Below are 16,924 nucleotides of genomic sequence, written 5' to 3'. Positions count from 1 at the left end.
AACTGTTTATTCAAAAAGGGAATTTGGATACATAAGCTAGAAAGAAAAAGAAAAAAAGGAGGGCGTAGATACTAAAACCGATATATAAAAAACAAGGGGCGACTATTTAATTCGGTATGTTTAGAACTCATTCATTATAATAAAATATAATCTTCATGATGTGTCATATTTTTGCAATATAATTGTTTATTTAATGTTTCATTTGTATATGCACACCTAAGTTGGAAAAAAAAAAAAAAATGAATCCTTATAATTCTTTTCTTTTCTTTTTTCTTTTTTTTTTTTTTTTTTTTTTTTTTTTTTTGAGAATTATAAATAATCACCTAAGTAACTAAATGAGTCATCTCTACTAAAAAAATTATTAGATGAATCCCTAGGCATATTAAGTTTACCGTTTTTATGTCTGACTTCATTAATATTAACATTATTATTGGTGTTTTCAATATTATTTACAGAATCTGATCTTTGACTTATGTCATATAAATCAAGTTCACTAGGGGAAACCCAATCTGTTTTGTATTTTTTATTTGTACTATATTCTTTTAATTGATACTGCGATACTAATGGATTTTCAAAGCTTTTATTGTTATGATCACCAGTTGTAATATTACTATTACTATTATTCATAGAAGAATGCTCATTGCTCTTTTTTTTGGTAAACGATACTTCAAATGAACTGAAATCAAAATCATCATCATCGTCCAATAACGCAGACTGCTCTGGTTTAATTTTCCCATTTTCGTATTGATTAAAGCCATTTTTAATATCTTCAGTTAATGAAATTCTTTTAGTACCGTTAATACCTTGTTCTTGTTCTGATTGTCCTTTATTTCCTTTATTTATATTTTTCTCCTCTCCTTCTATCTCTTTCTCTTCCTCTTTTATCTTTTTCTCTGCTTCCTCAATGCGCTTCTCTTCCTCCAATATCTTTTTCTCTACTTCCTCCATATGCTTTTCTTCCTCCAATATCCTTTGTTCCTCTTCCTTGATGTTTTTCTCCTCTTCCTCACCCTTAACAGTGTTAGTACCGCTGCCTAAGTCTTGAACAGTGATACTAGCAGATAAAGAAGACGGAGTTTGCAAACTTACATCCTTATTATCAATATTAGGTGACTTATGCTGAGTAATGTTGAAGGATGATGAAATATCATGTGGAAATTCCATTAAACGATCATTTTTCATTGGTTTGCTTGGCGAATAATAAAAACTTGATACCTCCGAATGTGATAACGCACCAATGGCATTAGTGTCTGCTTCATCAGCTTTAATTAATGCATCAATATTATTTTCTCCAAACCCCATCATCAACTGCTTCCTTAGGTTTGGGCTAGAAACATCTCTTTTTATATTACTGGTATTACTAAAATTCTTTGAATCATCGTACAGATCATTAGCATCAGCATCATCATCATCATCATCATCATTTTTATCATAATAAGCTTCTTCTTTTGGATAACACCCCTTATCAGTCTCTTCTATTTTAACGTTATGACCAGATTCTGTCTGCTCAATTTTGGAATCAGCAATAACGGTGGTAATATTAGCATGGCTAATTTTTGAAAGGGTACTTTTATCTGTGTATTCATTTCCTTCTTGTTCTTCTCTGTTATTAACTCCAACAGCTGAATCGTTTACATTATCTTGTTTTAAATTTGGTAGACGTTCATCGCCAGATTCCAATTTGGGCGCCCGTACGTCCATATCTATCGCAGATTGCTGTGTAGCACTTGATAACGATATCTCATTTTTTTGTAGTGTTGGTTCAAAAGCAACGTCTTGCTCAGTTTTAACTGTAAATGTTTTTGTTTCAGTTGGTTCAATCTTAATTAAAGGAATATGTTTTTGTTTGGACATTTGTTCTTGTTCATTTTTAACTGCTGATAATGAATGTGATTGGCTCGGTCTCGCAGATGACAAATCCTTATTGACAACTTTGAATTTCTTATTTGTTGTTGTAACCAATTTCGGAACATGAAGATTATCAGCAATTCGAGAGGACTTATTAATGCTCCGTGATTTAGAAGTCTTATTTTTCAAAGGACTATTTTCAAAAGTTTGATTAAAGGAGGAAAGTTGATCCATATTTTTGGTTATCTCATCCTTTAGATTTAAAAATGATGATGGAAATCTAGGTATTTCTTCGCTACCAGCCAGTTTTCTGCTTGGAGATCCAGTAGCACTAATATCAATGGTGTTACTTTTGTGATTATTACTAGTAATTAATTTTTTTTTCAAAGCAATTTCAGCAATATTATCCAAGTAATTTGATTCACTGGAATACCCTGGTAGAGAATCTAAATCTCTTTGTGAGTTTTCTTTTTCATGTGTCTTTATTACAGGGAATGTTTGCTTATTGTTAACAATAATACCGGCGTTCTCACTATCAGCATGTAAAATATTATTTTTTTCAATTGCTTCTTCTTCTTGTTCTTCTTCTGCGAGTTCTGGCTGCGTAACCTCCTCTTCAACCTCCTCATAATATCTTGCAAAAATATTTGGAGTTCCACGTTGCTTCGGTGCAAATTTGGTGAATTCATGTTTCTTTTCATCATTTTTCATAATAATTTTATCATTAGATAAAGTTAGTTTGGCTGAATTATTAGTCTTGTACTCCCTAAAACTATCATCATTTTCGTCACTGAGTACAGTCCAATTATTTTTCTTGTCTTTATTATCTAAAACCATATTCATACCTTCAAACAAATCTCTATATGAAGTTGATTTTGAAAGTTTAAAGTTAGAAATGGTATTAGTCGAAGTACTATTAGGTAACTTGCTAACATTATTGATATTTTCCGGTTCAGCCACAGATGAAAAATCTTTATTTTCAACAACATTCAACTTTGCTTGTTCATTAATTGGTTTATCAGCACCAATTAAAACCGGAGCAAAACTAGCACCGTTAGGTTGATTTTTATGAACATGTGTTCCCTCTGCAACTTGAAAACCATCAGCATTACTTTTGTGTTTTTCAGGTAATTGCACAGCATCTTTTTTATCACCTTCTTTAAGTATTGGCGGTAGTTTTGGCAAAACAATATTTTTTCCTGTTTTTGAATTTCTATTTACTGGTGAAGAAGATAATGAAGAAGAAGAAGAAGAAGAAAAAGTGTTTGCCAATATGGGTTTATTTTCGGCATTCAAATGTTTAATTTTAGTGTTCAGTTCATTAACAATATTCTTTTGGTTCTTGTTTTCCACCGTATTTGAACCAAAATTGGCGGGCAATAATGTTCCATTTGCATAGTTATTACTTTCAATTGTGGTATTTGCAACCTCCCCCTCTCCTTTCTTGACCATAGGTGTCTCAAATGATAATGGCTTAATAGGTTCAGTTATAATAGAAGAAATTTGAGCACTAACTTTAGGTAATTGTTTATTTGTTGTAGGCTTATCTGTAGTAGATGGTAAAGTTGAGACATGCGATTGTTTTTGTTGTTCTGGATGTCTTTTAACACTGGTGTTTTTAAAATCCAGCTGTTTATCTACATCGACTTCTTCCGGGCTGATTCTCGAATCTCTATTTAATGCTCTATCTGTAATATTACCCACTTCAGTTTTATCTAACACATTATCGATATCTGTTGGGACTACAATCTTATTCGTTAAATCATCATCACTAACAAAACTCTTTGGAATATTGTCAGATTTGTTTTCAGTGTTAGCAGTTTGAACAACAATATCGGGCAGCGGACTGGGCTGAGATGTGCTAACTTCACTAGTATTTTGCATCTTTTTATAATCATCATTACGAACAACAGAACTTATACGTGCATTGTTAGAATCATCGACTCCAATAATTGATGATTTATCCTTATTTTTACCAAAAGACAACCCAGAAAAAGACCTTTTAGACCTCGATTTTTCTCCACCATCATTTTCTTTTCTTGAAATATGGCGTGTACCAGATATCATTGAGCTATTGGTACTAAAACTTGCCGTTGATTTCCTTGACCCATTGCTATTACGCCTAAAGGATAAATTTTCAGAAGCATTATGGAAAAAAAGTGAATTTCCAAGAGATTTCCTTCTTTGTTTTTTTGATGTTAAATTATTTTTGCTTGAAAGTTCGTTTGATTTCCCACTTAACAGACTTAAAAGCCCACTGAATCTTTTTGTTGACTTTTTCGTTGCTATACTAGACCCGCTATTGGACGTCAGATTTCTGAGTCCATTGTTTGTGTTTTTAGAAGATGGTTTTAAGTTAAATTTCTCTGTTTCAACTTTTTTAACAAGAGGCACTTTATTTATTTTTGGAAGATTAATAGGTGATCCTACCGGTGATTTTGTCTTTTTTATTTTTTCTGGAATAATCTTTTGGGATGGGTTTTGTTTAGCAGACTTATTTTCATCAAAGGTTGGTGTTTCAGGTGTAGTAGTACTAGAGTTAGATCTATTTATTAATTCAGGGCCAAAGTACGATGCAGAATCGGTAGAAGATTCGTGTAGAAATGTATCGCCAGTACTTACAATTCTTTCATCCTTACCCTCATCCCTTCTGCTCAACCAAAAAGTCTTCAAAGGATTCCTGACTTTTTCTATAAAGTTCCCGTTAATAGTTAATATAGATTCCAAAAACGGCGATTGTAAGGAATAATAATAGTTGGGTAAAATATCTGTGATTAAATATTTCATAACAACTTCGGAATATTCTGTGACAGGGCATTTAAAAGTTGTGTAAATATCATTTTCACTCAAGACTTCCAAATTTACATAATCGTCATCAGTTAAAGTGGCAAAAAACCCCAAGTAAACATTATATTTTTGCAGTATTTTTTTATGGCAAGGAATATTCAAAAAAATAGCAAACCTAGATTTAACTTTCTCTTTGGCGTATGCCTCTGCTTCATGCGCAGTTACATAAGTTTGTATTCTGACACCCGAGGCGTCTGCACTGTCGTGTACAACTTCATCATCGTATCTACCCGATTTAATATTTGTGGGGAAATCCTTTTTGAACAGATGGAATGCAGTGTTCTTGCATAGTATGGAAGCTTTAGTAATGATGTCGCATATTTTTTGGGTAGTATCGTTGGGAGAAACCAATTTATAGCTTAGATGCGTGTTTTGTTTGATGATATCAAATCTTAGCACATTGTAGTTGAGAGATGTGACGATGACGTCTTTAATATTACAGTAGTTGGCTACTTTTAATCTGGGAATATTATTTGGTAACTCCATTTCATTTAACAAAGAGTTCATTAGAATGTCACTAAGCAGAGGTTTTGAACCAATCAACAAATTTGTGTTTGTGTTAGTATCAATGTTATCGTTATAGTATGAATCGCCATCTATTACATCCAGAAAAACAACGTAATCACTAAAAACAATAATGACGCTTCTTCTGTCCATGGAATTAACATCCAACACATCAAATATCCCAACAACTCTTCTCTTCAACCACTTATATTGCAACTCGACAGGCCAGAGATCTGCTAATTCGGCCAAAATTTTGCCCGATGGTGTGAATACTCTGTTTTTGTAACTAGCTGGTCGGCTAATTCTACCAAAGGTATCGATAACACGTACAACATTTTCATAATATAACGAAGCTTCCCTTTTCAAGAACTCGGTATCCCACTTTTTCTCTTTCCATAACCTATCTATGATCAATTTGAACTTCAGTAGCTTTTCCTGTGGTCCCTTGATAATCGTTTCTAATTTCATTTCAGTGTATATGTCTTTATTGGGTATCTTGGTATTATATCTTTGTAAAAATACTTTCACATCTTTATGAAATTTTTTGGTTGCTGCTTCGTGTCTTGTATAAGCTTTATAAAAATATGGGATGGTAATACTGCAAGCCTTTAAAACTTCCAAAGAACCAAAAGTCGAAGCTAGTTTTAGTGCATCTAAAAATATGCAATTTATTCTTGTAACTTCATCTATCGTTGGTGGAAATACTCTGTTTAATTTGCTAAGGCTCAAACCCTTAATTTCATTCTTGGCAACCAAGACTCTGGTGGGGATCAAAAATTTTTGCAAAAAAGTTATCAAATCAACGGTAAAATTAGTTTGCAGAGTGACAAACTCATTAATAATTGAATTAATCAGGTCAGTATCATGAACATCAATTATTAATTCTTGGACCAGTGGTGGTTTATAAACATTTTCAGTTTGTTCGGGGGAGTATTCGGTTAATGGGTTAAATAATTGCTCTAATTGTTCGCCTAAATGAAAAACTAATTTATTATTATCGTCAATTGCTTTAGTATTGTTTTCATACACAACATCCAGTAGTAAACTTTTCAATTGTCTTGGATGGAAGCAACCATTGTCGCACATCAACTGGCCCAATTTTAGTGGAGATAAAAAAGTATTTGTATTAATTAGTGTACTCTTATTGATTGCTATACCGGCATCAGTTGGATCAAAATTTATCTTGTTGTCATTAAAAAATGAGGGGTATTTTTTGCTGAAAAATGCATATTTTTGTAAAAGGGAAACAACAGCGGATTTTTTAATATTATCTCTGGCATCTGGAGAAAGGTTTTGAATAGCTTCATAATACTGTGATTTGCTAGAGAGATCTATGTTGCTATGATATGTAGAGCCAAATTTGTCGAATAATATACAGCAAAAACCGTCAGGCTTATGTGTAGTGTTGAAAATAATAGCGATGAAATTTTCGAAAACTCTTGATTCATATCCTTTTAGAAAACAACAATCCTTAAAGATGTAATATTCCAAATTATTCATAAATTTTTCCTTGTTGTGAAGCATTGAAGCTGGTACTAGTGAGTCAAGTTGATATTCATCCGAAATTTTTTGTTCCAAGGGAAAGAGTAAAGTGGAAGGTGCTAAAAGACCAAGCAGGTTGCTTTTTAAAACAATTGGTGGGAAAGTTTTTGGGTTATGAGATTCGTTGTTGGACGCACTTATTAGCATTGGAGCACTGGCTTCTTCTAAACCAGAATAAATGGAAGATGCGTCCATATTACCATAATCAGTTGTACTGGATTTAAAATTAATATTTTTATCATATTGGAGATTGTTCTGCATTTGGGTAGGCATTATTATCTTATCTTTTCTCTAGTTATCCCTTATATTTTTGGATGTTAATTAAAGATGTATGAGTATAGATAGTCACTTTAGTTTATGGTTTCAGATAAATTAGTAAAGGGACAAATTCAAAGCAAAATACAGAGAGAAATGAGATCTATTTTTATTTTTTTTTATTTTTAAACCTGCAAAAAAAGAGAAAACATCTTGAATATTCCCCTCACTCAAAATTATAACAAACAAATCAGACAAAAAAAAAAAAAAAGAAAATAAAATAAAATATATATATATTTTTCTGTACGTTGTTTTCTGTGGATACTACTTTTATATAGATTATAATGCTACAAGAAACTAGGAAAAAAAAAAAAAATACTGGCTGGCTGTGCATTTAAGAAATTCTTTTTTTTTTTTTTTTTTTTTTTTTTTTTTTTTATTTTCCTCTTCATCTTTTTGTTACCTTTAGCAATTTCAACTGCTTATGACAAATTGCTTCGACAAACAAGAAAATCACTTAAAAAAAAAAAAAATAAAAAAAGGATAAGATCCACTCTCTATTTCATTGACAACAATATTCATCCAAATGCAATTGAATTTATACTCTAAAGACTTAAAACATAGTGTTGATAAAGCATCTACTTATAAGCTACTGCAATTGACACCAGAATTATTAGAATATATTAATAAAAGGGAAGACAACAAACCAACAAACAACGACCAGCGAATTTATTTAAAATCAATGGATAGATCTAATAGTGATGTAGTACTGGTTACAGATAGAAATACTTTTGTACTCAGACAGAAAATGCATTCAAACACAGTTTTGCTGATGGAAAATAACAAAAATAATGGTTCGGATTATAACGTGTTTTCGAAACAAAATTTTGAACTAGAATTATTAAAAAGTGAGGGGAAAATAGATATTTCGTTATTACCAATATTACATAGAAATAAAAAGCTCATCGTGGATAACAAGAGTAAACTTCATTTGACCTTGGACGAATTTATATCTATTTCGCCTTGTTCAGTTACTGAATTTTATCGCCAATGGTATAAATTTGGAGGGTGCATAACTACGGATGGTGGCATTGCCTGTTTATTATCTAACGAATATATTTCAGAAGTCTTACATATTCTGCTTAATTGTATTATTATTGGGAATGATGCAGTATTCAGGGACCTAACACTTGAGCAGTGCCAAGAGTTTATTTCTAAAGAAGTGAATAATGAAGGAATGAGTATAGACAAAGAGGTTATTCACACTATTTTAGAGAAATTTGGGGACTCCACTGGTCTCATTACAAGTAACAGCGATGATGCTGGCACAAAAAGTTATGCACTAAACACTTTTGAAATAGCCAAATGGTATGGCATTAAAAGTTTAAGAAAGTTCTGTTCCAAACAATACTTGTCAATTGAGGATTTTCTAATTAAATGGAAGTCACAATTTCCACCATACTTTCCTTGTGACATAGACTTGACAATGCTTGTTGGATTTTATGTTAAGGATATAAATAGAGATAGAATATCATATTTGGATAAAAATGGGTTATCTGGTAACATCAAGCAAAGATTTAAAGAGCTTTTTAAACTACAAAATACATGGAATGAATCTGAAATTTGGCCATTTATAGAACAATTAAATACATTAAATTTGAAACCTGAATCCTTTATTATGAAATATGCACGTAGGAAAAGAATAAAGAAAAACAAATATGTAATTACGAGTAGGTGAATGGTTATAACGCAGAGTGTACAGTTTCATAGACACCTAAGAATATAGCGCCACCCATAGAAATCCACATTGTTCTTGGACCAATGCCACTGAAAAATACTGTAAAACCTTCCTCTTTGTATAATGTTGCAATTAATTTAAGGACGGGTATATCTTTATCACTTAACATCAATCTAGTTTTCAAAACATCTAATGGGGTAGTAATGGAGGCTGCTATACCACCTGCCACACACCCACACAAAGAGCCCTTCCAGGGAGCTATAGACTCTGTTTGTGGATCTTTACAATTTTTCTTTAAATATTCGTATATAGGGAATTGAATACAAGTGAATGGGATTTCTCTCATGATTGTAGTGTTCCAGCCTCTGTATAAAGTACTTATTACATTTCCACGATTGTTTTGTAGAATTGATCGTAAAGTTTTCCAAGAAGACGAATTTAGTAATTGGCTAGTTTGAGTTCTTTGTTTAATGACTTCAGCAGGGACTCTAACTAGACAAGCGGTAATTTCACCCAATGAGGAGGCAGACATGTGGGTTAGAACATTGGCTAATTCACTTTTATTGTTACAACCACCAATATATTTGATAAAAAAAGGATGTAAAAATTTTTTCATTGAATCATAAGTTACAAAAAACAAAGATGCACTTGGAGCACTTGCAATTACCGCAGATCCCAAACCTTTATAAACACCTCTATAGCCACCATTATGGAAAAACCCGCCCTTTGCTTGCAATCTTGTTTTCAAAGTATCGATTGGGAAAAAGACTAGATCAGTTGCTGTACCTGCACACGCACCGCTAATCAATGAGATCAAAAACGGATTTTTTTTAGAACGAACGGAGTTTTCATTGGGCACAGACATGGTATTAGACTACACAGGACTTGAGAGTTAAGGATGATACTTGAGGTGGTTAAGTTATAAGAAAGTTGTAAGAAAGTGATGAAACAAAACAGAATGACAGTGGAAAAGAAAAGGGGAAAAGAAAGGGAATGAATAAATAAATAAATAAATAAGTAAAAAATATATAGTCGGAAATAAGAGGTGCAATACTTGAGGAGATTGTTTGGCAACGCCGAATTAAAAAACAAAAAAAAAAAAAAAAAAATTTCTTTTGGCTGTGAAAGTTAAAATAATCTTTGTCCTTTTTTCCATTTCCACTGTTTAAAAACCCACTCAGAAATTTAAAAAAAGAAAAAAAAAAATAAAAAAAAAAAAAAATCTTTATATATAAATATATCTTTTAGGGAGAAAAAGAAAGGCAAAAGGAAAAAGAAAGGCAAAAGGAAAAAGAAAAAAAAATTTAAAAAAAAAAAAAAAGACAAACAATTTAAAGAAATATTTATATTTAAACACTATTATAGACTATTATAACCACATCCATATATAACAATCATCGTATTAATAATATTAAATCAAAAATCTCATCTTATAATTAGAATATCAACAAAATGTTGAGACATACTACTACCAGATTATTGAATAACATATCAACCCGTAATGCTATTAATCGTACCACAATAGCAGCCGCCTTAAGGGTGATACCAACTAGAAAATCACTAGCCACTTCAGCCACTAAAAGCAAAGCCAAGCATGATGAAGATATAGATGATTTCAAATTAGTGGTCCACACTAGTGCTGATTCAAAACCAGCGGCTAGTAAAAAAACTGCAGCTGATGCATCTTCTCCAGGATCCAACGCTTTAAAATATGCCTATCAAGAAAGATCTGGTTTTGGTACAAGACCAATTTACTTAGATGTTCAAGCAACAACACCAACGGACCCACGTGTTTTGGATCAAATGTTGAAATTTTTTACTGGGCTATATGGTAATCCACATTCAAACACACATTCTTATGGTTGGGAAACAAATAACGAGATTGAAAAGGCAAGAGAAAACGTAGCCAAAGTCATTGGTGCGAACCCAAAGGAAATTATTTTTACTAGTGGAGCTACTGAATCCAACAACATGGCTTTGAAGGGTGTTGCTCGCTTTTACAAAAAAACCAAAAACCATATTATCACAACTAGGACTGAGCACAAATGTGTCTTAGAAGCAGCCAGAGCAATGAAAAATGAAGGATACGACATTACCTTTTTAAATGTCAACGAGCAAGGGTTAATTGACTTGAAAGAATTGGAGAAGGCAATCAGACCAGAAACTTGTTTAGTCAGTGTAATGGCTGTTAACAACGAAATCGGTGTAATGCAGCCAATCAAGGAAATCGGATCTATTTGCAGAAAACACAAAGTTTTTTTCCATACTGACGCTGCTCAAGCTTATGGTAAAATACCACTAGATGTTAATGAAATGAACATTGATTTGATGTCTGTATCTTCACATAAAATATATGGTCCAAAGGGTGTCGGTGCTATCTACGTTAGAAGAAGACCAAGAGTTAGATTAGAACCAATTATAAGTGGGGGAGGTCAAGAAAGAGGGCTTAGATCAGGTACATTATCGCCACCATTGGTTTGTGGGTTTGGTGAAGCTGCCAGGTTGGTTAGAGAAGAATATGAAGCCGATAGTGAGCATATAAAGAAGCTGAGCAAGAAACTAACCGATGGTTTATTAAGTATTGAACAAACTACACTAAACGGATCACCAATACATCACTTTCCCGGTTGCGTTAACATATCATTTGCTTACGTTGAAGGTGAGTCTCTATTGATGGCTTTAAGAGATATTGCACTAAGTAGTGGCAGTGCATGTACGTCTGCCTCTTTGGAGCCCTCATATGTTTTGCATGCTTTAGGTAAAGACGATGCTTTGGCTCATTCTAGTATTAGATTTGGTATTGGTAGATTTACTACTGAGGAGGAAATTGATTATGTTATTAAGGCCATTAAAGAAAGAGTTGAGTTTTTAAGAGAGTTGAGTCCATTGTGGGAAATGGTCAAGGAGGGTATTGACTTGAATTCAATTGAATGGTCAGGCCATTAGAAAATATCAAGAGAATGTTAATATATATATTTTTGATTTAAGGAGTATTATTATTTTTTTTTTTTTTTTTTTTTTTTTTTTTTTAAAAAAAGGGGAAATATATACATAAAAAAATTTTTAAGTCTATATCGAAGGTTATTTTATTTTTATTTTTATTTTTATTTTTATTTTTATTTTTATTTTTATTTTTATTTTCCCAATATTATTTACTCATCCAAGTTTATTATTATATTTTGCAAATACATATTCATTATTAGTATTACTTTCAACTAAAAACTTTACATCATTAATTTATTCATATGTTTTAAAATAGAAATACTTAGTATTTACGCAGAACCTTGTAAAATACGTACAACCTCTTCTGCCACAGCGTCACCCACTTCCTTAGTGGTGTTCTTACCACCCAAATCACCGGTTCTAATACCTTTGTCTAGAACGATTTTGACAGCTTTTTCAATAGCTTCACCTTCTTTAGTCATATCTAAAGATAATTTCAACATCATGGCAGCACTCAAGATGGTAGCAATTGGATTAACTTTATTTGGTGGCAAATCTGGAGCAGAACCGTGACAAGGTTCATATAAACCAAAGGCTTTGTTTGTATCTGGCAATGAAGCTAATGATGCACTTGGCAATAAGCCTAAGGAACCGGGAATAACAGAAGCTTCATCAGAAATGATATCACCAAACATGTTGTTACATAAGATAATACCGTTTAATTTAGTTGGTGATTTAACCAAGATCATGGCTGCTGAATCAATCAATTGGTTTTGAACAGTCAATTGAGGAAATTCATTCTTAATAGTTTCTTGTACAACTCTTCTCCATAATCTTGAAGATGCCAAGACGTTGGCCTTATCTAAAGACCAAATAGGTAATGGTGGGTTGTGTTGCAAAGCCAAAAATGCACCCATTCTGGTAATTCTTTGGACTTCTTCCACAGAATACCTTTCGCTATCCCAGGCAAAACCGTCTGTTTCGGTCTCTTCCTTCCTTTCACCAAAATAGATACCACCAACCAATTCTCTAACTACTATAAAATTGGTACCTTTGACAATTTCAGGTTTTAAGGGTGATAAATTCAATAATGAGTCTGAGGCAAAATTGCATGGTCTCAAATTGGCATATAAACCTAATTCTTTTCTAATTTTTAGCAACCCTTGTTCTGGTCTGACTTTACCAGTACCCCATTTAGGACCACCAACTGCACCCAAAAGGACAGCATCTGCAGCTTTAGAAGCTTCTAAGGCTTCATCTGGCAATGCAACACCGGTGGCATCAATGGCTGCACCACCAATTAAATGATATTGGATGTCAAATTTTGTGGAAGTTACTTTTTCAATGGATCTTAAAACCTTGATTGCTTCATCAACAATCTCTGTACCTACGTGATCTCCAGGTAAGGCAACAATTTTTTTTGTATTTGGGGAAGACATTGTGTTTGTTTGGTGTACAGAAGTTTATGTATGAATTAAGGAAAGAAATAAAAGGGAAATGAGATGGGAAGATAGGGGAGTTAAAGAAGTGAAGAAGGACAGAGAAAGCAGAAAAGAAGTTACGAATAGGTTATTATATATGAAATTTTTTTTTAAATTTTTTTTTTTAAATTTTTTTTTAAATTTTTTTAATTTTTTCCCTCTTTATCTTTTAGCCTGAAACGGTGCCATTTTCAAAGAACAAAAGTGGGCAATATAACCTTTTTCTTTTGGCTATGTGCGTATTTAACCACGTAATAAAAAACTTTCCGGCTCAGGCCCACCACATCTTTTTTACAACCTTTTTTTTTAATTTCAAATTTTTAAATATTTTACACGAGATTTTTTTTTTTTTTTTTCTTTTTGTCTTTTTTTACAATCTTAAAACTTAGTCACACTTTTAAGTACAGGCTTCCAAGAGGCGTAATAAAAACTTTGTGAAAAATGATTTAAAATAAAATCAATTTAAGGAATAAATAATTAATTACAAATTAATAAATATTTGCTTGTTTTTCTTTTTTTTTTTTTTTTTTTTTTTTTTTCAAACCTTGGTTGACTTTGTCACAAGATTCCCAGCTTTCGACACTCATTTTAATAAGATTCAGCATACAACTTCTTAATGTTCTTCTCAACACCATCAATAAACTCTTCGGTAGTGACCCAGGCACTTCTATCAGTTTTTCCCAAAATCAAAGCCAAATCCTTTGTCATAATTCCGTCAACTTGAACAGTATCAATAGTAGCTTTTTCCAATAATTCACCAAATTTAACAACATCTGGAGTATCATCCAACTTACCTCTTTGAATAATACCTCTGGTCCATGCAAATATCGAAGCAATGGAATTGGTACTGGTCTCTTTACCTTGTTGATGCAATCTGTAATGTCTGGTAACAGTACCATGAGCAGCTTCACTTTCAAAGGCCTTCCCATCAGCGGTCAACAAAACAGAGGTCATCAAACCCAAAGAACCAAAACCTTGAGCAACAATGTCTGACTCAACATCACCATCATAGTTTTTCATAGCAATGATGAACCCACCTTTACTCTTCAACATTTGAGCAACCATATCATCAATCAATCTGTGTTCGTACCAGATACCAGCAGCTTCAAACTTATCTTTATACTCCTTGGCATACATTTCTTCAAAAATATCCTTGAATTTACCATCGTATTTCTTCAAAATAGTGTTTTTGGTGGTAGAGTACAATGGCAAGTTTCTTTTCAAAGCAACCTCAAAAGAGGATTTGGCGAAACCAGTGATGGAATCAATAGTATTGTACATAGCTAATGCAACACCACCATTCTTAGGGTATTCATAAACATGTAGATCGATTGGTTCACCATCTTTCTTGTTTTTTGGAGTGTATACCAATCTCAATTCACCTTCACCTGGGATAACAACGTCTGTAGCCTTGTATTGATCGCCAAAAGCGTGTCTACCAATGATGATTGGTTTTTCCCATTGTGGAATTAATCTTGGGATTCTTGGAATGACAATTGGTTCTCTGAAAACAGTACCACCCAAGACGTTTCTAATGGTTCCGTTTGGTGATTTCCACATTTTTTTCAAGTTAAATTCCTTGACACGGGCTTCATCAGGGGTGATTGTAGCACATTTAACTGCAACACCATATTTCAAAGTAGCTTCGGCGGAATCCAAAGTAACTTTATCATCAGTTTGATCTCTATATTCAATACCTAAATCGTAGTATTTTAAATCGATATCCAAGAATGGTAAGATCAATTTGGATCTAATTAAATGCCAAATAATTCTAGTTTGTTCATCACCATCCATTTCAACAATTGGATTGGTAACTTTGACTTTTTTAGTGACAGTATGGGCGGACATGTTTTGGATGATTTTTTATAATTTGTTGTTGTTAATGGTGTTGCACTTTTTACGAAAAGGGGAAGTAAAGGGAACAATAAATTAGATTAAATTAAATAGCATTGAAACTTAAGGCAACACAACATTGAAAAAAACAAAAAAAAAAAAAAAAGTTGTATAGAAAGAAAAACCTTTACTTTTTATATATTGCAAAGGGGGAAAGAATTGAAGAGAAAAAAGAGAGAAAAAAAAGAGAGAAAAAAGAGAGAAAAAAAGAGAGAAAAAAAGAATTTTATTTTGTTTTAATGTTTAGTAAAATTGGTATTTGCCCGGATGGAAGTCATAATTTATTTTATTTTATTTTTTTAGTTAATGAATTAAAAACCCACGATTTGATTACTATCCTAAAATGGAAAAGTTGCCGGGTTTTCGCTTTTTAAACCATAATTTTATTCTGTTTTATACGATAAGCAAAATAGATAAAGAAATAAAATCCATCGCAATTCTCCAAAAGCACGCAAATTATCAACTTTCCTAAACTAAAAAAATATCCGTATAAATATAATCCATAACCCCCCCCTCCCCGCTAAAACAAATCCGGCAGCGAGATCGGAATTGCTTTTTCACTACGGCCATTTCCCCCCCGAACACTCCTCTGAAATAAAAAAATATCAGTTTCTTGAAGAAATTATATACATACTCACATATATATATATACCGTACAAAACGACAATACAAAACACTAACTCAACTCCTTCTTAACCTCATTCATAATATCTTCAAAAGAATTAAATTTGACGTATGGGATATTCAGTTTATCACAATAAGTAATTAAATCTTTACCACTACGAGCAAATAATACATCACACTCTTTAGCAGCACTCAAATCACTCACTCCGTCACCACAATAGAAATATTTGCCCTTACCATTTGGTGTCACTGGATACTTCAATTTCAATTCATCAATACTTCTGCTTTTATCATGGCCATGTGGACTGTCAACATCCTTGAAAATAATATGCCAATATCCATTCTTACTGTGGCTAGCATCTTCAACAACATCATTACTGACAATCTCGATGTTTGGTGTTACATTGCTTTTGGTAAATAAATTGTTTAACACAGCTCTAATTAATGGTTTCATACCACTAGAAATAATCACTAGCGGAATGTCTTCCTTTTGACAATATTTATACAATTCAATAAAACCTGGGTCTAACTGAATATGATTGATTAAGATATCAATACATTCATTCAATGGCAATTTAATGCTATCTAACATTTGAGTAAAACCTTCTTTAAAGGATTTGCTACCATCGAGAACACCTTTGAATATCTCCAGTCTTTCCTCTTTACCGAAACCATATTTATCTGTTAAATAATCGTTGGAATCTTGTAATGTGATAGTACCATCAAAGTCACTAAATATAACGGCTTTGTATTGCTTTGCGGAGGAGGACATTATCTTTGTTTTGTTTGTCCTCTTTAAAGGGAACTTTAAAAAAAAAAAAAAAAAAAAAAAATAGTGGTAAGGGAAGAAAAGGAAACCAAGTAAAACGAAAATATCAGCAACATATTAAAAGTTGTTTTAATTATCTTTTTTTTTTTTTATAGGAAGCAAATTAATAATCAATTATTTATTTATTTATTTACGGAGAAAAAAAAAAAAAGGCAGCATTAACCCGGTCGTTTACAGGACTGAAATAGAAAATATATTTACAAAACACCCATACATTTATCACAAACTATATATTATGTATATATATTTTTTTTTTTTTTGCTTTGTCACGTGTGCGTAACAGCGAGTTTTTTTTTGCCTGAAAATCTTATTTATTTATTAAAAATTACCCTCCTCTTTCCCATATACAATTCTTACCCGCACATAACTTCTTATCTCAACTAGAAAATATGTATTAATTAACTTTGCCTCGTCAATTAC

At 32.4% G+C, this 16,924-nt stretch overlaps 7 protein-coding genes across 7 annotated transcripts; 2 read left to right on the top strand and 5 right to left on the bottom strand.

Moving 5' to 3' along the window:
- Positions 1 to 309: 309 nt before the first annotated feature.
- Positions 310 to 7,014, bottom strand: BUD3 (Bud3p; the record flags this gene model as incomplete). Its single annotated transcript, XM_046078053.1, has 1 exon — positions 310 to 7,014. The coding sequence occupies one exon, from the start codon at positions 7,012 to 7,014 to the stop codon at positions 310 to 312; it is 6,705 nt and encodes a 2,234-aa protein (XP_045934426.1).
- A 568-nt stretch (positions 7,015 to 7,582) lies between these two features.
- On the top strand, positions 7,583 to 8,734 carry DCC1 (Dcc1p; the record flags this gene model as incomplete). Its single annotated transcript, XM_046078052.1, has 1 exon — positions 7,583 to 8,734. One exon carries the CDS (start codon positions 7,583 to 7,585, stop codon positions 8,732 to 8,734), a length of 1,152 nt encoding a protein of 383 aa, XP_045934425.1.
- A 4-nt stretch (positions 8,735 to 8,738) lies between these two features.
- Positions 8,739 to 9,599, bottom strand: PET8 (Pet8p; the record flags this gene model as incomplete). The annotated part of the gene is made up of 1 exon (XM_046078051.1): positions 8,739 to 9,599. One exon carries the CDS (start codon positions 9,597 to 9,599, stop codon positions 8,739 to 8,741), a length of 861 nt encoding a protein of 286 aa, XP_045934424.1.
- A 587-nt stretch (positions 9,600 to 10,186) lies between these two features.
- On the top strand, positions 10,187 to 11,680 carry NFS1 (cysteine desulfurase; the record flags this gene model as incomplete). The annotated part of the gene is made up of 1 exon (XM_046078050.1): positions 10,187 to 11,680. One exon carries the CDS (start codon positions 10,187 to 10,189, stop codon positions 11,678 to 11,680), a length of 1,494 nt encoding a protein of 497 aa, XP_045934423.1.
- Positions 11,681 to 12,006: 326 nt separating this feature from the next.
- On the bottom strand, positions 12,007 to 13,116 carry LEU2 (3-isopropylmalate dehydrogenase; the record flags this gene model as incomplete). Its single annotated transcript, XM_046078049.1, has 1 exon — positions 12,007 to 13,116. The coding sequence occupies one exon, from the start codon at positions 13,114 to 13,116 to the stop codon at positions 12,007 to 12,009; it is 1,110 nt and encodes a 369-aa protein (XP_045934422.1).
- A 630-nt stretch (positions 13,117 to 13,746) lies between these two features.
- On the bottom strand, positions 13,747 to 15,006 carry IDP3 (isocitrate dehydrogenase (NADP(+)) IDP3; the record flags this gene model as incomplete). Its single annotated transcript, XM_046078048.1, has 1 exon — positions 13,747 to 15,006. The coding sequence occupies one exon, from the start codon at positions 15,004 to 15,006 to the stop codon at positions 13,747 to 13,749; it is 1,260 nt and encodes a 419-aa protein (XP_045934421.1).
- Positions 15,007 to 15,727: 721 nt separating this feature from the next.
- On the bottom strand, positions 15,728 to 16,447 carry PYP1 (putative phosphoric monoester hydrolase; the record flags this gene model as incomplete). The annotated part of the gene is made up of 1 exon (XM_046078047.1): positions 15,728 to 16,447. One exon carries the CDS (start codon positions 16,445 to 16,447, stop codon positions 15,728 to 15,730), a length of 720 nt encoding a protein of 239 aa, XP_045934420.1.
- Positions 16,448 to 16,924: the final 477 nt, after the last annotated feature.

Source organism: Saccharomycodes ludwigii, chromosome IV (assembly GCF_020623625.1).
Source record: "Saccharomycodes ludwigii strain NBRC 1722 chromosome IV, whole genome shotgun sequence".
NCBI lineage: Eukaryota > Fungi > Ascomycota > Saccharomycetes > Saccharomycodales > Saccharomycodaceae > Saccharomycodes > Saccharomycodes ludwigii.
The sequence above is the reverse complement of the archived record's forward strand: the minus strand, read 5'-3'. Positions and strand labels throughout refer to the sequence as shown.